Genomic DNA, 25,391 nt, shown 5'->3' on the forward strand with positions numbered 1-25,391 from the left:
TGGAAGCAAAAAATTCCGCTAATTTTAAACGTGCGTTGTGCGGCTCAATTTCCAGGTAAACTATGGCAACAATGGAGCTTGTTCACCCTTGGGGGAGATTGAGTTTTACTTTGAAATAGGCCTAAAATATGATGACATAAGATCATTTCTTGATATTAAGCACGGTTTCCAAATTAGCAGAAGACATTTGAAGCAAATCCTAAACTCAACCGGACATTTTCATCAGAAAACGTTATGTGATTTGGCGATCCTCGTTGACTTCATAGCAACCAATTGCTATACTCCGGACAGCTACATCAGGGGTGCCCAAGTCCGGTCCTCGAGAGCCCCTATCCAGCTTGTTTTCCATGTATCCCTCCTCCAACACACCTGAATCAAATGATCAGCTCATCAGCAAGCTCTGCAGGAGCATGATAACGATCCTGATTATTTGATTCAGGTGTGTTGGAGGAGGGAGACATGGAAAATAAGCTGGATAGGGGCTCTCGAGGGCCGGACTTGGGCACCCCTGATGGTTACCGATGGATGTACAGCAAATGCAGAGAACACAGGCTCAGTGTTTTTTTTTTTTTCTTTTTGTGCTTCGATGTAAAAAAAAAAAAATTTTTTTTTTTTTGCTTCGATGTAGAAAAAATATATATTTTTTGCTTCAATGTAATATTTTTTTTTCCAATGTAAAGAAATATTTTTTTGCTTTGACATCTATTTTTTTTCTTATGTGTTTTTTTTTTTCTTCCTCCGTGTCCCTTTAAGGACACTTTTTTTTCTTCTTCCATGTCACCTTAGGGGCTCTGTACAATTTTGTACTGCTAATGACAATGTTTTTCCCACTTATTTCCAACAATAAGAAATATGACGATTAAAACTACATTATATATTTAAAATAGAACTGAAAGATGAGTATTCATAGGCAGCCTTCTCGTTTTAATGAATTGGACGTCTGTCATTCTTAATGGCTACCAATGAGTTAAAAAAGTGTACTATAATGGGTTAAGGGACGTGGGCTGGTCCAAGTATCCTCTGTTGGAGGGAGGAGACCGTTAGATAGACGTGAAGAAACGGGGGGGAAAACAGCGTAAGAGAAGGAGAATAGGGATTTCCGCCGTGTCTCCTCTACTCCTCCTCCATTTTTTTTGCGCACACGTTTTGCGCATTCGGTGCCGCAGAATAGCGCCGCACATTTTGGACGATTCGAAGGAATTATCTTGAGCCGGATAACGACCGCACCTATGGAGCGTTGATTCCAAAACCCGCAAAAAAAGAAGGTCGCGTGCGATATTCTGAACGATTCGGTTGCGGCGACTTGTTACATAACCGTGTGGCTTTAGCTGTCCAGGGTGCTGAAAAGCGCACATCCGCGTAAGTGACAACCCCCACACGAGCTCATTTTACTCCTATGACAAGCTCAATTCTTCGCCAAATTAACCATTTTGCGGGCTGTTTTTCTACACATACAGGGAGAAGGTCACGGGCTCGTTTGCTGTGGTTCTGTAGCTCTAGATAGATCGATTTTTTTCTTTGAAGCAATTCCGGAGAAGGGGTCCAAATGTCGGGTCAGACGCTCACGGACCGCATCGCCGCGGCCCAGTACCAGCTAACGGGTTCGGATATGGCTCGGGCCGTATGCAAGGCCACCACGCACGAAGTGATGGCGCCCAAGAAGAAGCACCTGGAATGTGAGTACAAGTGCCCGATTCCATTCAATGAGGCCCTTTGGTGCAATCAGGCGTGCTGTTAGTTCTCTAATGAATTGTTGGAAACGTGGGGATGACCCTAAAGGAGGATACAGCGTAAGGATGAAACCGTACACTAAATGATGGGCGTCATAAAAGGAAGGGAAAAAATGCAGGCAGACAGGTTAGCAGTTAGCATGTAGCATCTGCACAGGAGAATCCTTCTGGTGGCACCCTGATTTACGAGTTGAATTCATTGCAGGGCCCAGCTTGTAATTCATTCAAATGAATGGAAACGCCTCTGAAAGCATGATAAAATTAAATAAAACATTATAAATGAAAGCTCATAATTCAAAGAACGTGTATGCTGGGGGCATTCATAAGTCAAAATATGGCTGTTTATCACCAGGAATGCACAAATAATAATGGACTTTATGGTTTAGTGCGGGGGTCAGCAACCCGTGGCTCTAGAGCCGCGTGCGGCTGTTTAGCACTACCCTAATGGCTCCATGGAGCTTTTTCAAAAATGTTTGAAAATGGAAAAAGATGGGGAAGGGAAATATTTTGTTTTAAGATGGTGTCTGTAGGAGGACAAACATGACACAAACATTCTTCTAATTCATTAATATTGGAATGAAGTTAAACTTGAGGCGGCATCGTACAACAGAGTAATCATGTGGTGCGTCATTCTCTGTAGGATCCACTTTAGGCAATATAAACATTTAATCATGAAAGCTCATTATGTATTTGTAGCCAACTTAGTATTTTGATGGTAGCTAATATAGCTAATATAAAGACAGCGTGTGTTGCCTTCTTTACAAGGCTTATTTATTTTTTTGTGGCTCCAGACATACTTGTTTTTTTGTTTTGTTTTTTGGTCCAGTATGGCTCTTTCAACATTTTGGGTTGCCGACCCCTGGTTTAGTGTCTTTAAAAAGAACTAAATAATTGGTTGAATTATACTTAACAGATATTGATGTTTAGTGTAGTTAAACTCGATGTAGGACTTAAAGCAATAAATATATAATTTATTCATGTGCCCTCTCACCTGAACAACTTCATTTTGTAAAATTGATACGCTTGACCATCAATTTCTGTGGAGCTTGCAATTATCATCGGATGCAGTTAAAATGACTTTTTCATATATACTTGCCGCAGTGTTTTGGACTGGCAGGGAGAGCTCAAGAAAAGAAAAGCCTGGCAGCCCGCCAGGTTTATATAGCCCTGGAATGTAATGCCTAAACTTAAATAGTTTCAGTTGGTCGAGAAATATGGAAGGAGGAAGTAAATGTGTAAAACATTTAGAAATTTGAGAATTGTACTGTGAAATTTGGGTTTTGTGACAAGTAATTTTGTGTGTTATTAATAAGATGGTGAAAATATGTGGAAAGAGTTTAAAATTAGCTGATTAAAGCATAGATATTGGTGCGTACAATGACAATTTGGAAATGGGCAGTATGACTAAAGTTAGACACGCTAAATTGACAGCTTTGAGATATTCACCGTGACAAATGATTGTATTTATAGCCCAGCCATAATCCATAAATATTGAGTAGTGGCCTGACCACACAGACAACCAGACAGAAACCAACATTTATTTATTTATTTTTTTGCTCTCTGATCTTTCTGGCCACTCGTGCGCTGGCGTCTTATGTTGTGATCCGCTCCCCTTGTGAATAATTCACTCATCAGCCAATGACTACCCTGCATTATTTACACCACAAAAGGCGACAATGTTCAATAGTTTTTCTTTACTTGTCTTTGAACTGAGCTTAAAATCGCAGGCTCAGACTACGTTGTCATCAACGCCATGTTCAAGCTAGTATTCGCCACAAAAAGCCAATTTCCACATCCAACAAGTCTTACGGGATCAATTAGCTCAACGCAAGTTGTCGTTGAAGACTGTGCGTGCTGTGTGTGTTTGTATGCCAGCCTGCTTGTTTTATGTAGGCCAGCGGGTTTCTTTTGTATTCTGGCAGGAGGACGTTTCTAACCTAGATATTGCTGACACACATTATGACTGATATTATCTCAAATATTTCTGGTTTTATCAGTGGCAGACATGGTCCAATACACTCCTGAATTATCACTGTATCATATGCTTTTTACCAATGCTAACACACTTTTCAATCTCACAATATAACGGTGGGATTATTATTAAAAATAAAAATTATAGTGCAGGAATATCAAATGAAATGTACTAGAGATGTCCCGATCGATCGGGGGGTCCGATCACGTCATTTTCAAAGTATTGGAATCGGCAAAAAAATATCGGCCATGCCTTTTTTTAATATATATGTTTTTTAATTAAATCGTTTTCTAATTGTATTTAACATTACAGACATTATGTGTTACACTCATCCAGAGTCTTTTGTTTAGGCTTAAGGTAGGGTTATCAAAAATATCCCGATAACGGCAGCAATTAATTTATTAAAAAATGTCACATTAAAATATTTAACGCTATTAATATATGCGCTGCACGACCCTCTCACTCATTATTGCGCTCAATCTGTAATGACGCCGTTTTACCTATATAGAGAGATAAAAGGCAGCGCAAAATGAGTAGAATGAATTTTGGCAGCTTTTGGAGCCTTTCTTCAATTGGGTAAAACCTTGCAATCCCTCTCCCTATGATTAGAAATATCATGGGAAGCAATGTGGGGAAGCAAGGTGGCAATTGATCTTTGTCTTAACACCTTAAGTTATTTCCCAAAGCAGAGAAGATATATCCATTGGTAGCACGACACACAGTCATGGTTTTACATCCCATCATGGTTCCACTTCCCATCATGCATTGGGGCATGGCTGCAGTATCATTTACTGAAAGCTCAACAAATACACTAGATGGCAATATTTAGTCACAATATACAAAGTCACAAGTCTTTCTATCCGTGGATCCCTCTCACAGAAAGAATGTTAATAATGTAAATGCCATCTTGAGGATTTATTGTCATAATAAACAAATACAGTACTTATGTTCTGTATGTTGAATGTATATATTCGTCCGAGTTTTATTCATTTTTTTCTTAATGTATTGCCAAAATGTATATGATCGGGAAAAATTATTGGGAATGATTGGAATTGAATCGGGAGCAAAAAAAAGCAATCGGATCGGGAAATATCGGGATCAGCAGATACTCAAACTAAAACGATCGGGATCGGATTGTAGCAAAAAAACATGATCGGAACAACCCTAAAATGTACTTAAATGGGACTTTAATGCACCTTTAATCACTCATTTCAGGTGAAAACCCTGAACACCCTGAAAAAAGTTTTTTTTATGTTTTTTTTTTTCTCGTCATTTTTTGAGGTGCTTACATTTTTCTCCTTTTTCTTAAAGAATTGCGAACACCGCGAAAAGCAGGGGAATACAGTGAAAATTTTTCACCATATTCTCTCGTTTTTTGCGGCGTTCGCAGTTTTCGCAAAAACTGCGAACAACGTGAAAACCGGGGAACTAGAATGAAACATTTTTTCGCCATGTTCCACCGCTTTTCGGGGCATTTGTGATTTAAGTGAAAAAACCACGAACACCGGGTGAATACAGTCATAGACTGCATAATGTATTGACGGGAAACGGGGCGCGGAGTCGATAAATAGGGGGCCTGCATTGTTGGCGAGGCCGTCAAAGCTGACTGAGTGGAATTACAGACAAAGAGCTTTTTTTCGTTGAAAATTCCTGTGAAAAAATGCTTAAATCCGTGAATTATTTTTAGGTATGGACATAAAACAGTCTTGATTCTTTGTTAAAAGCAAAAAAACATGCAGTTAGCATTTATTTTACTTAAATATGTCGAAGTACAATGCTAGTCTGTTAGTAAATGTAGCTAGCGGCCACCTGATGTAAACAGAGCTTTTTCAGTGATAATTCATGTGAATAAATTCTTAAATCTCCGAATTCTTAATAGATATGGACGTAAAACAGTCTCGATTCTTGGTAAAAGCAAAAAAAAAAAAAAAAAAAAAATGTGCAGTTAGCATTTATTTTACGTAAATATGTCGAAGTACGAAACTAGTCTGTTAGTAGCTAGCGGCCGCCTGATGTAAACAGAGCTTTTTCAGTGATAATTCATGTGAATAAATTCTTAAATCTCTGAATTCTTAATAGATATGGATGTAAAACAGTCTCGATTCTTGGTAAAAGCAAAAAAAAAACAAAAAACGTGCAGTTAGCATTTATTTTACGTAAATATGTCGAAGTACAATGCTAGTCTGTTAGTGAATGTAGCTAGCGGCCGCCTGATATAAACAGAGCTTGTCCTGTGAAAATTCTTGTGAATAAATACTTAAATCTCCGAATTCTTTATAGATATGGACATAAAACAGTCTCGATTCTTGGTTTAAAAAAAAAAAAAAAGTGCAGTTAGCATTTATTTTACGTAAATATTGTGAACTATTATACCAATGCAGTAACGGCTAATTTTTCCCTTTGATTTTTTTCACGACGTTTCAAAATGCATCCATGGTATGAAAAATATAATAATTACCTTGAATCCTCGAACAAATCACTCCTAAGACAATCCTTCCTGTTTGTATTCGGTACAGCTTTAGTACTTTTTCAACAGAAATCCGGCATTAGATGTGAATAGCTCCTCTTGATGTGGGCAGCCCCCTACTTGAATGCAAGGCGCAGTGCATGACCAATTTGACCCGTCAATACATTATGAAGTCTATGATAAAGTGGAATGTTTTTGCGGTATTCCCGCGGCCTCTTGTAAAAACCGCGAACACCGAGAAAAGCGGGTGAATACAGTAAAAAAAAAAAAATTCCGCCATACTCCCTTGTTTTTAGCGGTGTTCGCGGTTTTTACGTTTTTCGTAAAAGTAGAAAATAAAACTATATTTTAGCCTTGAAGGTAACAGAGTATTGCAGCTTTGCGTTAAAATCACCCAAATTTCGCATTTCCAATTTAGAAATATGTTGACATGAGGAGCAAGAGAGCTTCAAGCTGCTGGATTACCATAAGAGTCTTTATATAGCTCAGCCAATCCTTATTACACACACCCAGAATGTGTTTGTTTACTTCAGGTGCAGATACCGTTACAACTTAAGACGATTCAAATAATGATCATATAAATCTACTGGTGGTTTATAAGCATGCATACTGTTGAATGAACTCACTAACCTATGTTGTTATATAAGCAGCCATTGCTTGAATAGACCCCAGGCTGCAGCTGTCAGCCATGTTGCACGTATATTATGTTGACTTCAAGGATCAGGATATTGTACAATTCGGTGGACAAAGACAGACGAGTGATTAGAAATAATCTCTTTATAAAGGCCCCTCAACAGGCCCCCTCGTAAACAAAACATGCCTTCCTGTTGGATGGTTAAAACAGAGCACTGAGACACAGTCATTTAAATGTTGATTAGTTGAAATGGACAGAATTAGTTAAATTAGGGAATATTTTTCGATACTGGTGGTAAGCCTGTCGCAATATGCAATAATTCCATTTATCGCGCGATAAATAAAAATGAAGGCGGTAATTTTTCCGCTGCGATTTATCGCCTCGTGTGCACGTGCGTGCGCGCGTGCGGAAGAAGTGCTGTTAAAAGTTCGGATTCCTCGTTACCAACTGCGCAAAATGCATATTCGTTCCAGGTCCTGCAAAAACTTGCGGCGGAGCCAATCGTTCCCATTATATCCTATACGTATACCGTATAACGTATACCGGCCGCGTCAGTGCTCCGGAGTGACTGTGGACCATCTACGGCGCGCCGGTGTTGTTGACGTGTGAGCGCACCCTTCAGGAGTGACATTTCACGTGGGGCGGCTATTTTTCGGTACAACGCCGGATATTTACAACAAAGTCCGCCAAAACATTGTTACCGACTTGGCTCCTACGAACAACCTCGCTTTGACAACGAACAGCTGAATGAAATTAAGAGCGCTGTGCTTCAAACTCGTCCTGTTTATGAAGGTCGATTGTCATATGCTGGTGATGAGCAGACGTGACCTTAGCGGCGCTTGCTCACATTTTTTAATGCGCGCACACACTAGATATCATGAAATGGCAAACTAGATGTGCTACGTCCCATGGCATTGGCTACGTGAGCCCAGAGTGATTATGGGACACGTAGTCCATATACTACATCAATTCGAATTCTAAACTGTCATTACTAAATGGAAGTTAAGAAGGCCAAATCAATCCATACCAGTGACTATAGATAATGTTGCAAATATTGTTAATTTAGTACGTGACACAGATGGATTCGGACCACAAATAGGATGTCTTGCTCCTGTAGTAAACCTAGCTGCTAAGAGAGCTGTAGCAATCAACAGTGTGCCCTGCCTCACTTTACAAACAGTAAAGATTGTTCTCAGCACTTTTATACACAATTTTTTCAGATCAGTAAGAAGTAAGCACATAAATATTATGCACTAAAATGCATGTTTTTATGGTGGCAATTTAATTTTTGCTCGTTAGCAAAAAAAAAAAAAAAAGAAACAAAAAATATAATTGTTATTTTTTTTACAGAGCATTAAATGTATTTAGGGCTGTCCCAAACGACTAATTTTCTCCCGATTAGTCAGCCGACTATTTTTATGACTAATCTAATAATTAAATTAATTTTTTTTTTTTTTTTTTTACTAATTTCGCGATGAAATTTTTGTTGTCGCTTATCAATTCACAAAAACATATTGGAACTAGGGCTGTCCCAAACGACTAATTTCCTCCCGATTAGTCAGCCGACTATTTTTACGATTAGTCGACTAATCTAATAATTTTTTTTTTTTTTTACTACTTTAATAATGACATTTTTGTTGAAGCTTATTATTCACAAAAAACTTTTTGGAACAACTACATTCTTTATTAATGTATAAATAAATAACATAAATCAATATAATACATAATAATAATAATAATAAATCACAAACAAAGGTCAAATGATGCTGGCATTAACTAGTGCAAAAAAATGTAAACGGAAACACTGAGACTTCACCTCTTTAACAGGAGTCAAAACAATTCTCACTCTTTTTGTGGTATGTCATTGTCTATATTGTTCTAAATGTTAAAATGAATTGAAATGTCCCGGACAACCATTTTCAGAATACTTTGTGTGAGTTCAGATGCTTTTTTCTGGTGTGCATTCTGCATTTTTGGGGGAGGGGAAAAACTGTTCAACTTTTGTTTGTTTTAACCTGAAAATAGATAAAGTAGAGGGCACACTGAAATATTACAACTATTTTGAATGAGAGGCACACATACAGTAACAAAAATTAAATATACAGTATTAATTTTATAGTATACTACTATATGTAAAACTTTATAATATTAAATAACTAACATTAGTGCAGTCATGGATTACAGTAAGCAGGCCAGTGCTGTTTCCATATATATTTTCATTATATTATGTATATACAGGATGTATGTATATATTTTCCCCAAGTGGGAGCTTCCATTATCCTAATAAATATAATAATAATTTTAAAAAATATATAATTATATATATATAGATTAATTATTTTATTAAATTAAAATGCACGTTGATACGACGCACATAAAGGTAACTTCCATTTTAAAAAACATCGTTAGAAAGATGTATGGACTTACAATCCGCTAGCTTGTTGTTTCTTGTTGTCTTCGAAAATTATACAAGTGTTCATAGCCGACGTGCTACTGTTGTATGGGAGCTCAACTTAGCAAAGAGTACACACAGTGGCACCCTCCATATTTTCCTTGATATAATTCCAGGCTCTGGCTATTCTGGTCCGCTTTTTTGGCTTTATGCCACTTTCTCGTGTCACCAATTCTGCCCTTTTTGGTAATTGGCGGTGTTTTCAACTCCTCGCCATAGTGAGGAGTGAACCGGTGATTCACTTGGCTCGTTGTCGTCGGTTCGGCCCATGTCCTCCTCAGGAAGGCGGCGGCGTGCATAAAAACACCGAGAGGTGTCGGATGGCTCTTTATAGATACTTTTAATGTCCAAAACAAAAACGCAGGGGCTGCAGCCACTGAACTCCGCGCTAAACGCGCAGTCGCGCACTTTCCAAACTCACCGATCTCACTCCCTCTCTTTCGCTCCCTCTCTCTCGCTCGCCCACTTTCTTCCTCTTTGCTCAATCTGACAATGCCGGTCACATTGAAATAACAGCAGCCCCCTTGGGGGTGTTAGTAACAACCGCTTGTATCGCAAGCGCCCGCCATTCTAAACTTTATCCGCATGTAATTTTTTTTTTAACCCCTCAATACCCATCGACGGTATGTTTTGCCCGTCGACGCATTTACGTCATCGATGACGTCGACAACGTCGACTAGTCGGGACAGCTCTAAATGTATTGACTTGTGTTCCCGTATCAAAAATCGTACCGAACCGTGACTTAACTGTATCGTTGCATCCCTATGGAACACCATTGCAGATGCTATGACGGGAAAAGTTTTCATTTGCCTAAATGCTTAAGTTATTAAGTGCAATTTTTTTTTTTTTTTTAAACACATTTTATTTATTCTGTGTTTCTGTGCGGTAACAATATTGTTGTTTTTTACTTAAGAGGCATGGTCTATTGTTTTTAGTTGTGATTTCTTAAAAAGTATTTTTTAATTTAAGAGTAAATATTTATCGCGTTTAAATGGGTGTACTTGATCTATTAATATATACTGTATTCTCACTGTGTTATTGAAAATTGGTTAAAAAAAAATTGGGGGAGCGCAATAATATCACATATTGCAATCATTTATGAGAATAATTATCACACACTAAAATTTGTTATCACGACAGGCCTAACTGGTGGGTGGGGATGAGGACTGAACTTGACTGCAAATATCAGTCGACACGCCTTGTAGTTGTCATGAAAAAACATGAAAGGGTTTTTGAATATCTTCCAAAAAAAAGTTAAGTTTTCGCTGCTGAACCACAAATATGTAGGAGTCCACTGAAAATAATAATTTTACGTATCAATTGTGGTGTGTCACTGTAATAAAATTAACGGGTCTTAAAACAAAAAAATATATATATTTTTTTTTACTGTCATCATCTCCCATCACAGTATCCACGCAAAATCAATGTTAAATTAATCTAAAATAAATCTCGCTAATTTTTAATTTGTTTATCTTTAATGATTTAAGTATTAAAGTATTTAAGAAGTTAATGTTAAATTTTAACTTGTAAATTACGACAAAAAATTTTAACTAATTGTTAACCCAAATTGTTACTAAAATGTTAAATACTTTATATACAGTATTTATTTGAATAATTTTCCTCACAGTATGTCTGTATATGGCTATTCTGACTATAAAATACTACTGCTCGTCTACAAAACATTTAATGGCCTTGGACCAAAATACGTCCTTGATTTGTTGGATCACTATGAAGTATCTAGGGGGCCGTTTACATGGTGACTCTCCGAGAATACGAAAAAATTTCAAATTTGCATTTGAATTTGAGTTCCCATTCGAACAATGTTGCAGTGGCGTACCGCAAGCAACACGTCACTTCCGCTCATTAATATTCATGACATTAGCTACTGTTGCTAGGTAGTGACAAGCCACCGTTCGTCCCTAATAGGAAATGAATGGAAATCGTGTACGAAGGAGATGTTTACAGAGCTAAACCTACCAATTCTCTCCGAAAATGAGTGCCAAATGGTGCCAAATTCACTGGCAAAGATGTGGAAGAACATAAAAAATGTTCAGTTAAAGAGATGGCTTGAGTGTCGAAGGCTGAAAAAGACGAAAAAAACGAGCCGACCTAAGCATAGCCTTAGCTTTTTTACCGACGCGACTGACAATGACATTCTCCTGTTTCAACAAGCTATCCTTTACCATCAGCCCCGTCTTTCTTATACATCCTCTGGTTTTCCTACGTTTACCCATGTTGACAATTACAGGCCTCTCTAATATTTTCAAGTGGGAGAACTTGCACAATTAGTAGTTGACTAAATACTTATTTGCCCCACTGTACATTGCGAGTTCATTTACAGCATGTGCTCAAACTGACTTGAACCCCATTGAGATGCTTTGGCATGGCCTAAAGACAGCGATTCATGCCAGACATCCCAGGAATCTCACTGAACTACAGCAGTTTTGGAGAGAAGAATGGGCCAGGATTAGTCCTGATCGATATGCTAAGTCTAGATCTGCAGCTACAGAAAGCGTCTGGTTAAAGTTATTGCAGCCAAAGTGGGGAGGGGGGGGGCACAAAATATTAAATGTGATGGTTCACTTAGTCATTTGTTCCCCTTCTGTCATTGTTTCAATACTATCCTTATTAAAATATGAAAACCAATAAATGTTTGGGTGGTTTTAGTTAAAGCAGACACTGTTTTTTCATCTGTTTGATTTTCACTAAGATCAGATCACATCTAATGATGATTTTATGCAAAAATGTGAGAAATTCCAAAAGGTTCAGATACTTTTTATACCACTGTATAGGGAATCCAAAAGGCTTCACATTGTTTTTTCGCCCCAATTTTAGAGTGTGTGAAAGGCTAAATAAATGCAACAAATAAAAGAGTACTCTTGATAAATTCTGGCTTGGATAAGTGGACTACAGCGTCGTTGGCTATTCCTGTTCTTGACTGCTTGTCTGCATTTGAGTGGGCGAGTCTATTTTAGGCAAGGCCAAGGCCTGTTTAATGTGACGACCTTCATTGGCTTCCATTAACGAAGTCGCCTGCCAATACTAAATACTTGCCTCTTCCCTGACGTCAATGTCACAGCCTTCGAGACGCTCTTATTATAAACTCAGTAGACACGATATTAGTTGAATGATGTCATTTTTTTAGTTCGAGTTTTTCCAAAAGTCACATCAGTTTTGACGTCTTTTCAGACCTGGTGTCGGCCACCAACACCACCAACGTGAACATCCCCCAAATGGCCGACACGCTTTTTGAGCGGGCCACTAACGCCAGCTGGGTGGTGGTCTTCAAGGCCCTCGTCACCACTCACCACATGTGTGTGCACGGGAACGAGGTGCGTACTGTACCCTTTCTTGACATACCTTTGCATATGTGTGCTTCTTTCTGAATTTCTTCATGCCTGCAGAGGTTCATCCAGTACTTGGCCTCCAGGACTTCGCTGTTCAACCTCAGCAACTTCATCGACAAAACCGGATCTCACGGTAAAGACAAAATGTCTGATTTTACAGTTTTTGGTGAAAAACAGGTTTTAAGAAGGAAAGATGTTCTCTTTGGAAGGCTACGACATGTCTACATTCATCAGACGGTACGGCCGCTACCTGAATGAGAAAGCCTTCGCCTACCGTCAGATGGCTTTTGACTTCACTAGAGTCAAGAAGGGGTTCGTCCATATTTGGCGGTGATGCTCAGCTTGACACATTTACTTAAAATAATGTTTGAAAACCAGGGCTGATGGCGTAATGAGGACCATGACCACAGAGAAGCTCTTGAAGGGCATGCCCGTCCTGCAGACCGAGATTGACACGCTCCTCGAGTTTGACGTGAGTTGATTTATCAACTTACGTTTCATGAATTTGCTATGGAAATTATAAAGAATGGTTTCTGCTAGGTTCATCCCAAGGAGCTGAACAACGGCATCATCAACGCAGCTTTCTTGCTGCTTTTCAAGGACTTGGTCAAACTCTTCGCCTCCTACAATGACGGCATCATCAACATGTTAGGTCAGTTCGAAACGCACAGTGAAGCTTCTCAAGCGTGAATGAGCTAATCTATGATTTTTTCAATGCAGAGAAATACTTCAAGATGAAAAAGAGCGACTGCAAGGAGGCATTGGAGATCTACAAGCGGTTCCTGACTCGAGTGACAAAAATTGGCGAGTTCATGAAGCTGGCCGAGGTAAAGCATAATGATAGTAATGATGTTTCCAAGCCTATTTTTACAAGTGTTGCACCGATACCATTTTTGTTTTTTTAGTCATCGATGACCATAACGAAAATGTGTCGTCAACAAAGAATTTTGTGACGATGACGTGCTAATGATGAGCTCAAAATGTGCTTTGCCAGACTGAAATATAACGAGACGAATGCCAGTTTTCGTCTGAAGAGATGACAACAAGATGAAAATATGACATAGTTTCTGGCATGTGTTCACAACCTGTGACATTTTGCTACTGTATGTGGTAGCAGTGATCACCAGTGTTAGAATGTGTGTTCAAGCTGTGTTTCAGGCTTGCTTTTTTTAAAAACACGGGACAAGATTTATTTTCGTATCATGGCAAGAGAGAATATGCAATGTTTCTTTAACCTTTATAGGTCTGTGCTGAGTGATCATCACACATTATATGCAACTTGTAGTGTTAGCGTAGTATTCGCGTTAGCAATTAGCATTTAGCTTGGCTAGCATCGGCTTCAAACCAGACTTTTTTTTTCTACATATGGTTCGTGGCGTCCAGAGGGATGTAATTAGCAATTAATTGAAAATAATGTAATAATAATAATAATAATAATAATATTGTCATCACAAAGTGGGTGTTGTCCTTGTAGATGCTACAATATACAGTATGCTCATCTGTCAATGTTCATTTGAAATAGTCGGAAACCTTTAATTAATTTATTTTTGGACTAAAAGTCTTACATTTTACAGATGAAAATATGTTTATTAATCATCAACTAAAACCAGACAAAGACGAACATATTTTGAAATGACTAGGATATGACTGAGACTAATAAGTATTTTCGTCCAAAAGACTAGGATGGAAAATTAAAACGGTTGCCATAAACAACATTGCTTCCCATACCGATTCTGACATTTGGCTGCGTGGTATCGGTACCGATGCCAAAACTGTAAAGATTTTGTGTTTTTTAAGAAAAAAACCCAAAAAAAAAAAAAAACCATTTTTTTTTCTTTTAATCTAACAAAATGCCATGCTCATAGTTGACCAAGAGAAGAAAAGTAGAACGAAAATCGCCGTTTCAATGAGGAATGGACTGACAAATATGCGTCAGTTTTACCACTTGCAAGTACCAAACCTATGTGGTTAATATGCTTAAAGACAGTTGCTCTGATAAAAAGTGAAAATGTAAAGCGCTATTATGTTAAAGAGCATAGCTCTTTTGAGGAGAAGTGTTGTGGCAAACTTGGAAAAGTCGATGCGGACCAAAGTGCGACCAGGAAACGGAAGTGGAGTGAAGGGTGTTTATTGAACAATGGCTATGGCTGTAGCTGTGGCTGCGGCTCAGTCTGTGGCTGCGAGGGCTTGGAAGGTGGGTGTCCTGATGGCAAAAAACAAGATTAGTCAAGAGTTCAATGAATGACTACAGGCTAGTTGGCCGATGTACCAATGGTGACTGACGGAATCATCTGGCACCTGCTTGCTACCCAGGCCGCACCCTATAAGCAGTGTTGATTGCGATGAGCTGCATGTGCACTCCCAGGTCTGCCACACCCAGCCTGCCAAGCTTGAACTCATGCCACATAACAGGAAGTGTAACAACAATAAAAGCCAGTAGAGGGGAGTGTTGGCTAGGACCACCACAAGAAGTTTCCTCCTAAATCAGAATTGAGAAGGCAAGAAATTGACAGGTTGAAGCAGTCATATCAAGAGTCAAGCAAGGTTGTTGGTAAATCTATGTCAATAGTTATTGTTTGCACCTTAATGGCAGATCTTGTCAATTATTTAGTGTACATGTTTAAACATTGTACTTGCATGTTTTTATTGGTATTTTTTTAAGTCAAGAAAATGTTTTGTTAATTCATTTTTATTTATTCAGAATGTATCTTTGTTTGGTTTAAAGTAGGGCTGTCAAACGATTAAAATTTTTAATAGAGTTAATTACAGCTTAAAATTTAATTAATCGTAATTAATCGCAATTTAAACCATCTATAAAATATGCCATACTTTTTCTGTAAATTATATATATATTCTGTAAAATTAATTGTTGGAATGGAAAGATAAGACACAAGATGGATATATACATTCAACATACGGTACATAAGGACTGTAGTGGGTATTTCACTCTACTGTCATTTAAATCTGTCAATGCTGTCCTCACTCCGAAGCGTCTACTTTTTCCAAAGCTAGACAGCTAGTGAACGACGCCTTAATAATCAGACTTCTTCCTTTTTCATCTGATTTATTAATAAAATGGCCTCAAACCATTGTCCTCTTTAGACCGTCGTAAAACTACAAAAAAAAAGTACACAAGCATTGCATTAGCAACAACGTTAGCTTAGCACGCTATACAGGTTCACTAAACATAAACAAAAAGCATCTCATACAAAAAATATAACATTTCGCTTACTAACATAATATGTACATTCTTTACAACAACCATACTTACGGACAAATCTTGTCCAAGGATCATATAAGCACAACATTACAACGTAGGTGTCAGCCCGAGATGTCGTGCAGCCATATTGAACTGGCAAGAAAACAATAAACCATGTCGCAAAGCGACCACAAGAGTTGGCTGTTAGACAGCACAAAAAGCCTTGCTGTAAAACTTACCAAAAGGCAGAATACTGTCTGAGCGGGACATGTGCGTAAATTGCGTCAAATATTTTAACGTGATTAATTTTAAAAAATTAATTACCGCACGTTAACGCGATAATTTTGACAGCCCTAAGTTTAAAGAAAACCACCTTTAACCTGCCATGTACTTGACTGACATTAACAAATTGCTTGTATGAAAAAAAACTATTGTGGACCTTCAAGATTTGTATTTGAGGACCCCTGCTCTAAGTCTTTTGGACGATAATAGTTATTAGTGTTAGTCATATTTTAGTCATCTCAAAAATGTGTTTGTCTTTGTCTAGTTTTTGTGGACGAAACTCAAGACTAATTCCGTCTAGTTTTAGTCGTGGTTTACTAAAAATGTTTTTGTCTGTAAAATTTTACTCCAAAATAAATAAATAAAGTTTTCCAACTATTTCGAATGATCATTGACAGACGAGCGCATGTTGCAGCATCTTAAAGGACAATGCCAACTTCATGTCTGCAGGAAAACAGTACATTATTTTCAATTAATTATACCCACCTGGACGCGACGAACAGTATGTAAAAAAGGTACTGGTATGTAAAAAAAAAAGTTGTATGAGAGTTTAACGCCAATGCAATGCTAACGCTATAAGTTACATTTAGTGTGTGATGAGCACTCAGCACAAACCTTTAAAGGCAGCATTGGCCAAGATAAAACAAATTTTTACCGTGTGTGTGTGTGCAAGCTTGGAGACTGGAGAGCACTCTTTGCACACATTGTGAACATGTGAATTATTGCACATCTACGTCTTGTTCTTGTCCCGTCAGATGAAAACTGGCATTGGTCTCGTCATGTATTGGTCTCCGAAAACACATTTTCAGCTCGTTATCGTCTCGTCGTTGTCATGAAAAAATTGTTCGTCGATGAAAACAACACTGCTAGTATGGTATCAGTCCAGCACTACTTTTAACTCAACTTTTCTTCTCTTTAGACCGTCGGAGTCGACAAAAATGACATTCCCGACATCAATTATGTAAGTATTCACCAAACACTCATGTGCACGCATACAGTGAGGACAATAAGTATTTAGTCAACCACCAATTGTGCAAGTTCTCCTACTTGAAAAGATTACAGAGGCCTGTAATTGTCAACATGGGAAAACCTCAACCCCGAGACAGAATGTGGGAAAAAAACAGAAAATAACATTGTTTGATTTTTTAAAAATTTATTTCCAAATTAGAGTGGAAAATAAGTATTTAGTCACCTACAAACAAGCAAGATTTCTGGCTGTCAAAGAGGTCTAACTTCTTCTAACGAGGTCTAACGAGGCTCCACTCGTACCTGTATTATTGGCACCTGTTTTAACTCATTATCATAAAAGACACCGGTCCACACCTCAGTCAGTCACACTCCAAACTCCATAATGGCCAAGATCAAAGAGCTGTCGAAGGACACCAGAGACAAAATTGTAGACCTGCACCAGGCTGGGAAGACTGAATCTGCATGGGTAAAACGCTTGGTGTAAAGAAATCAACTGTGGGAGCAATTATTAGACAATGGAAGACATACAAGACCACTGATAATCTCCCTCAATCTGGGGCTCCATGCAAGATCTCACCCCCGTGGCGTCAAAATGATAACAAGAACGGTGAGCAAAAATCCCAGAACCACATGGGGGGACCTCGTGAATGACCTACAGAGAGCTGGGACCACAGTAACAAAGGCTACTATCAGTAATACAATGCGCCGCCAGGGACTGAAATCCTTCCACTGCCAGACGTGTCCCCCTGCTGAAGCCAGTCTGAGAGCATTTGAATGATCCAGAAGAGGACTGGGAGAATGTGTTATGGTCAGATGAAACCAAAATAGAACTTTTTGGTAGAAACACAGGTTCTCGTGTTTGGAGGAAAAAGAATACTGAATTGCATCTGAAGAACACCATACCCACTGTGAAGCATGTGTGTGGAAACATCATGCTTTGGGGCTGTTTTTCTGCAAAGGGACCAGGACGATTGATCTGTGTAAAGGAAAGAATGAATGGGGCCATGTATCAAGAGATTTTGAGTGAAAATCTCCTTCTATCAGCAAGGGCATTGAAGATGAGACGTGGCTGGGTCTTTCAGCATGACAATGATCCCAAACACACAGCCAAGGCAACAAAGGAGTGGCTTCGTAAGAAGCATTTCAAGGTCCTGGAGTGGCCTAGCCAGTCTCCGGATCTCAACCCCATAGAAAATCTGTGGAGGGAGTTGAAAGTCCGTGTTTTCCAACGACAGCCCCAAAACATCACTGCTCTAGAGGAGGTCTGCATGGAGGAATGGGCCAAAATACCAGCAACAGTGTGTGAAAAGCTTGTGAAGAGTTACAGAAAACGTTTGGCCTCCGTTATTGCCAACAAAGGGTACATAACAAAGTATTGAGATGAACTTTTGGTACTGACCAAATACTTATTTTCCACCATGATTTGCAAATAAATTCTTTAAAAATCAAACAATGTGATTTTCTGTTTTTTTTTCCACATTCTGTTTCTCATGGTTGAGGTTTACCCATGTTGACAATTACAGACCTCTCTAATATTTTCAAGTGGGAGAACTTGCACAATTAATGGTTGACTAAATACTTATTTGCCCCACTGTACATGTCTCACTTGTACCACGCCCCATTACACACCCAGTGTCTCCACCCCGGCGTGGTGGTGGACCTGGCAGACTCGGATGACGACGACTGCCCATTTAAACCTCCGGAGGAGCCGGTAACCGTGGCAACGGCTGAGTGCCTGCTTGCAGGATGCAGTGTCTGCATGCTGAGTCTAATCGAGTTTGACACACTAGCCAGACAAACACACACTCTCGAACGTGGGCTGTCTTCAAATAGCCTCGTCACGGTTGTTGCAGGTTGAGTTTTATGCTCTTTTTTTGAGTAGTGGAACAAAAATTAAGGAAATACTGTACCTAAAATAGAAAAAAAAATTTGACCCAGTCAAATTTCAGATCTGTCCTCACAGGGTTCGAATTTCATTGGCACTAAAATATGATCATTTTTGTCATTATACATTTTTCTCTGTTGCTAATTTGTGTTGCTTTGTGTCAGGCCCCCAGCAGTATCCTGGAATCCCTGGAAACACACATGAATGGCCTTGAGGACGTCAAGGGTGGAAAGAAGGGGTAAATGGAGCGTAAAAATCTTTTTATTATTTTGTAAATTTTTTATAGTTGGGATTATTTTGTATTTCTATCATTTCCTTTAACCTTCCTTCTCTCTTATCCCCTTTTTCGTTCATTTGGGACCACCAGTGAAGGGTGAGCATAAACTGCGTGTTGGTTTGGGGCCCATCAAAATCTTCGAATTCGCTGCCAGTGACGACCGTCGACGTAAAATCCATTTTAACTCCCAGTTTACATATACGTCTATCGCCGTCAATGGCAGCCTATGCCTTAGGAATAGACAATAGGTCATTCAACAAATGTGTGTTTGTGTGGTTTCAAATACATGTGTGAACTCTACAAGACGCACATGCTATGGAAAGTCGACTTATGCAGTCCTGCAATATGCATGCAGTGTTCTCACAAGAATTTAGTCAAAAATTAAGGATAAAAAAAAAATCATTTGAAGAACTATATTTGTCACACACAGTGGTTTTGTTTCATCCCTGCTGACTGGCAGAGGCGGTGCTAAAGCACTGAATGATAAATATAATTAATATTATGATAGAATATATTACATGCAGTGAATTTAAATGTATACATTACAATAAATGTCAATGATCTGACATGTTTTGAGGTACGAAATGCTGCTAAATTCTTGTGAGACTAAGCTGCATAATGTTGAGTTTTATACCCATGCTTGTGGTATTTTAGCCTAAAACCGACATATTGATGATTTGTATTGCTTCTGGGATAAACCCTTCATATGATCACACTCCAGTTTTATATTCCCGCAGTCACCCATTTCTTCTTTTCCCATCCGAAATGCAAGTAAGATCAATGATGATTCTTCTTTTTTTCCCTTCTACTCTTTTAGGTCTCCAACTAAGGTAAGTTTGCTAAATTCTTATCATACAGTGGTATGAAACAGTATCTGAACCTTTTGGAATTTCTCACATTTCTGCATAAAAACACCATCAAATGTGATCTGATCTTTGAAAAAATCACACAGATGAAAAAAACAGTGTCGGCTTTAACTTAAGCCACCCAAACACATTTCATATCTTAATGAGGATAGTATGCAAACATTGACAGAAGGGGAAAAATAAGTAAGTGAACCATCACATAAAATATTTTGCACCCCCGGCAGCAATAACTTCAACTAGACGTTTCCAGTAGCTGCAGATCAGTCTGGCACATCGTTCAGGACTAATGTTGGTCCATTCTTCTCTGCAAAACTGCTGTAGTTCAGTCAGATTCCTGGGATATGTGGCATGAATGGCTGTCGATAGGTCATGCCACAGCATCTCAATGGGGTTCAGGTCTGGACTTGAACTTGGCCACTCCAGAACGTGTATTTTGTTCTTCTGAAACCATTCTGAACTTGATTTACTTCTTTGCTTTGGATCATTGTCTTGTTGCAGCATCCATCCTCTTGTTAGCTTCAACTCTCTGACAGACGGCCTCAGGTTTTCCTGAACAAAATCCTGATAAACTTTTGAATTCATTCTTCCATTGATAAGTGCAAGTTGTCCAGGCCTTGAGGTAGCAAAACAGTCCCAAATCATGATGCTCCCTCCACCATGCTTCACGGTGGGGATGAAGTGTTGATGTTGGTGAGCTGTTCCATTTTTCCTCCACACATGACGTTGTGTGTTATTCCCAAACAATTCAACTTTGGTATCATCAGTCCACAAAATATTTTGCCAAAACGTCTGTGGAGTGTCCAAGTGCGTTTTTGCGAACATTAAACAAGCAACAATGTATTTTTTTAGACAGCAGTGGTTTCCTCCGTGGAGTCCTCCCATGAACACCATTCTTGGCCATAGTTTTACATATAGTTGATGTGTACACAGAGGTATTGGACCGCACCAGTGATTTCTGTAAGTCTTTAGCAGACACTCTAGGGTTCTTTTTTTACCTCTCTGAGTATTCTGCGCTGAACTCTTGGCGTCATCTTTGGTGGACGGCCACTCCAGGGGCCAAACTCATTCCATTTGTGGACAACTTCTCTGACTGTCGATTGATGAACATCCACTTTTAGAGATGGTTTTGTATCCTTTCCCAGCTTTATACAGATCAACAACCCTTGATCGCAGGTCTTTGCATCTCGACAGCTCTTTTGACATCAGACAAAGCTTCTCATCAAGACATTTCTTACCGGGTGTGTGTTTTATAGCGGACAGGGCAGCTTTAAACCACTCATCAGTGATTGGGCACACACCTGACTTAAGATGTTTGGTAAAAATTGGTTTCAATTGCTCTCTAAGTCTCCTTAGGCAGAGGGTTCACTTATTTCACCCTTCTGTCATTGTTTGCATGCTATCCTTATTAAAATATGGAAACCTAGAAATGTTTGGGTGGTTTTAGTTAAAGCAGACACTCTATTTTCATCTGTGTGATTTTGACAAAGAGCAGATCACATTTGATGATGATTTTATGCAGAAATGTGAGAAATTCCAAAAGGTTCAGATACTTTTTCATACCATTGAATCTATTACCATTCTATCCTTGTGTCTGAGCATATTCGTGCACCCCTCAGGGTTCTCCTACAAACAACGTGTCTCCAACTTCCACTCCGGCCAAATCCTCAAACGCCGTCCCCACACTGCAGCCTCCGCCTGGGGAAAGCGCCGCTGCCGCCGCTCCTGCTGCACCCGAGCCTGCGGAAGAGTACGTCACAGCTTTGTGTTCACTTGTATACGATATGTACATCTTTAGTACGGTGCTTTATCGCCATATTCCGTTCCGTGTGTCGTGTCAAAATGAGATTTAATGCACTTTTGATGCAGTGAGTGTATTTGATCCGTTTTATAAATTATGAATAAACTCTCACCACAGACACTTTCACCTCAAGGTTTGCATCCTAAGCTTATTATCGTGATTTCTTCGCCATTTCTGGTCGTATTTTAAATATCTCCTTTTTGATTTTTTTGTGTGATTTTGCTTTTAACTTTACTGTGCAGTTCCTTGCTGGACCTGGATCCTCTATCCTCTTCTGGTCCACCAGCAGCATCTGCCGGCACCACGTCCTGGGGAGGTAAGACCCTACGACTACTGCAATTATAAGATTAATTTGAAGGAACGGCAAATTGAGGAATAATTTTCGGCTTACGTTGCTCTTTTACAGATCTCCTTGGATCAGGTGAGTGCTTTCAAGTGTATAATTGCGACATAATAGCGGTGATGTAAAAATTGGATTGAGTGAGGTAAGTTCGAAATGAAGGACCTTCACGATTCAAATGTGTAAATGTGTTTTAGTGTGTTCCCAATCTTGTTGGATCTCCTTGTTTGTCTCCTGGAACCTGTTTTTCTCTCCATTCTCAGTTCTTGTCTCTCTCTCTTCCCTCCACATCCACCATCGTCTCAATTTGTTTTCCCACCACGGGGGCAATTTTTTGTTTCTTTTCAAATTGCTTGACTGGAATTTTGCTTTAATTGGGCTTCATTTGAATTTTCTACCCGCTCGACACGGGTTGGGTTTACTTTATTTGGGGACTGCAACCCCTCCTTTGCACAACCCCCTTCACCCCTTTTCCTCAGAAATGGGCGATTCCTTGCTAGCCGAGCCCGCCCTGGCAGCGGAGGCCGCTGCCCCCTCCCCCACCGCATCTACGCCCGCCCCCGCGGCGCCAGAAGCCGGAGTCCCACTAGTTCCTCCCACTAGCACGGCGGGCGCTACCTCCCCTGGCGCCACCAATATGGATCTGTTAGGAGGTTAGTGGGCTTCCAGGGGGAGAGGGGGTATCTCACCTCACCTCCTCTCTGCGAAGCTCAACCCCCCCACCCCCCACAAAACCCGTCTGACACTTAGCTGCATGCACGTTAAGTCTGTGGACTGGCATTTAAATTACAGCCCTGTTTAGTGTCGAACTAGAGGCTTTGTGTGGAAGGAGCGGCGATTTATTTAACTCATTTATTGCTACTGATATCGACAGATGTCTTGACTTTGGTTTTAATGCACATTTCCTGCTAAAATTTTAAACCCACAGTAATATAACATAAATAACGTGATTTATATGTGACGCGATTAGTTGATGTATTGGTAAGTACTAAAGATGTCCCGATCGATCGAGAGTCCGATCCCGTCATTTTCAAAGTATCGGAATCGGCCAAAAAATATCGGAACTGCCTTTTTTTAATATATATATTTTTTAAATTTAAATCGTTTTCTAATTGTATTTAACGTTACAGACAAAATGTCTTACACTCATCCAGAGTAGTTTTGGCTTTAAGTAGGGCTATCAAATTTATAGCGTTAACGGCGGTAATAACGTTTTTTAAATTCATCACGTTAAGTAATTAACGCATGCACTGCACTACTCACTCACACATTGACGCGTTCAATCTATAAAGACGCCGTTTTACCTATAGATAGCGCTAAAAGGCAGCGTATAATGAGTAGAGAGAATTTTGACAGCCTTTGGAGCCATTTTTTATGTGGCTAAAGCCTTGCAATACCTCTCAGCAATTAAATATAATGTGGGATTGTAGGGAAGAAAGGTAGTAGTTGATCATTTTCTTAACACCCTATGTTCTTTCCCAACGCAGAGAAGATATATCAATTGATAGCCCTACGCACAGTCATGGTTGCACTTCCCATCATGCATTTGGGCAGAAGTTAAATGGCTGCAGTATCATTTCCTGAAAGCTCAACAAATACACTAGATGGCAATATTTAGTCACAATATACAAAGTCACATTTATCCTTTAAGAATTACAAGTCTTTCTATCCATGGATCCCTCTCACAGAAAGAATGTTAATAATGTAAATGCCATCTTCAGTATTTATTCTCATAATAAACAAATACAGTACTTATGTACTGTATGTTGAATGTATATATTCATCCGAGTTTTATTCATTTTTTTCTTAATGCATTGCCAAAATGTATATGATCGGGAAATATTATCGGGAATGATTGGAATTGATTCGGGAGCAAAAAAAAAAAAGCAATCGGATCGGGAAATATCGGGATCGGCAGATACTCAAACTAAAACGATCGGATCGGGAGCAAAAAAACATGATCGGAACAACCCTAGTAAGTACCTCTTAAAACAAACCAAAGAGATATATGTTATTCCTTAAAGGGACAGAGAACACCCAGTATAGTCTGATAGTGGCGAAAATAATGTTTAAACATAGAAAATGTGGCCACTTACAAACACAGCCATTTTGTGATGTCAGTCATACCCCTAACCCATGCACATGCTGTACACACTGATTGACTCGAGCACAGATGCAAGTGAAAATGAGTTTCTAACGAGGAAAAGCAGGAAATCTGGGACTTTAAAATATGATTGGTTGAAATAACAGTAACATTATCAAAAAGACTATAATGAGCTAAAACATGTTTTGGTAGACTAAAACATAACGAGACGAATGCCCGTTTTTGTCTGATGAGACACATTTTACATTTTACCGAGACAAATCTTAACGGTAAGATTAGTTTTCTTGGCCAGAGAGAATATGAAATGTTGCTTTAGCCTATAAAGGTCTGTGCTGAGTGTTAATCACACACTAAATGTAACTCGTAGCGTTAGCATAGCATTAGCGTTTGGCTAATGCTAACGGCGAGCGTCCTCTTAAACTCTTGGAACACTTTTTTTACTTAGAGTTTGTGGTGTCAAGGTGGGTATGATCTACAATATGTGCTCGTCTGTCAATGTTCATTCGAAATAATTAGAAACCTTTATTTTGTGAGTACAGTTTTTTTTTTTTTTTTTACAGAGGAAAACATTTTTAGTAAACGTCAATTAAAACTAGACGATATTCGTCTTGCGTTTTCGTCAACAAAACGTAGACGAAGAAATCCATTTTGAGATGACTAAAATTTGACTAAGACTAACGTATTATCGTCCATAAGACTAAGATGATAATTAAAAGGGCTGCCAAAAACAACACTGCTTCCTGGAAATACATATTGGCTTTATTTACTGTATGTTTTTCTACACTCTTACTATCCTACTACTATTACTACTTACAAAAACTCACAGGCTGTAATCTAATGTGCAACCACAGAAAAATTTGCCAATACAGTGGAACCACTCATGTTGGACCTGCTGTTGATCCACCGTTGCTTGGCAGGATTCCGAACAATTACAGACAAAAATGTGATTCGGAAATGCTTTTAGCAGGGTAGTGACATGAAGAAGTTGTAGGAAAGGAAAGTTGGACTCCAAGATAAGGACAACAGGAATATTTTGGAAGGTTCCACTCTATTTGCAAATGCATCAAGC

General features: G+C 39.1%; 1 protein-coding gene across 12 annotated transcripts in view; it reads left to right on the top strand.

The window, feature by feature from the left end:
- The first annotated feature begins 618 nt into the window (after nt 1-618).
- Nucleotides 619-25,391, top strand: part of snap91b (synaptosome associated protein 91b) — a 52,004-nt gene continuing 27,231 nt past the window's right edge. For 2 of the 12 annotated variants that reach the window (XM_057822524.1, XM_057822526.1), the window contains exons 1-15: nt 627-1,359; nt 1,458-1,676; nt 12,445-12,587; nt 12,660-12,735; nt 12,812-12,914; nt 12,981-13,074; nt 13,143-13,254; nt 13,323-13,429; nt 17,003-17,044; nt 19,102-19,175; nt 20,032-20,044; nt 21,697-21,827; nt 22,121-22,194; nt 22,285-22,299; nt 22,698-22,871. In XM_057822524.1, coding sequence (XP_057678507.1) covers nt 1,547-1,676; nt 12,445-12,587; nt 12,660-12,735; nt 12,812-12,914; nt 12,981-13,074; nt 13,143-13,254; nt 13,323-13,429; nt 17,003-17,044; nt 19,102-19,175; nt 20,032-20,044; nt 21,697-21,827; nt 22,121-22,194; nt 22,285-22,299; nt 22,698-22,871 — 1,288 coding nt within the window. In that variant the 5' untranslated portion in view covers nt 627-1,359; nt 1,458-1,546. Of the gene's footprint in view, nt 1,360-1,457; nt 1,677-12,444; nt 12,588-12,659; nt 12,736-12,811; nt 12,915-12,980; nt 13,075-13,142; nt 13,255-13,322; nt 13,430-17,002; nt 17,045-19,101; nt 19,176-20,031; nt 20,045-21,696; nt 21,828-22,120; nt 22,195-22,284; nt 22,300-22,697; nt 22,872-25,391 lie in introns of all 12 variants that reach the window. The other 10 variants (XM_057822521.1, XM_057822523.1, XM_057822515.1 and 7 more) reach the window with 9 other exon arrangements.

This window comes from Corythoichthys intestinalis, chromosome 19 (genome assembly GCF_030265065.1).
Source record: "Corythoichthys intestinalis isolate RoL2023-P3 chromosome 19, ASM3026506v1, whole genome shotgun sequence".
Lineage (NCBI taxonomy): Eukaryota > Metazoa > Chordata > Actinopteri > Syngnathiformes > Syngnathidae > Corythoichthys > Corythoichthys intestinalis.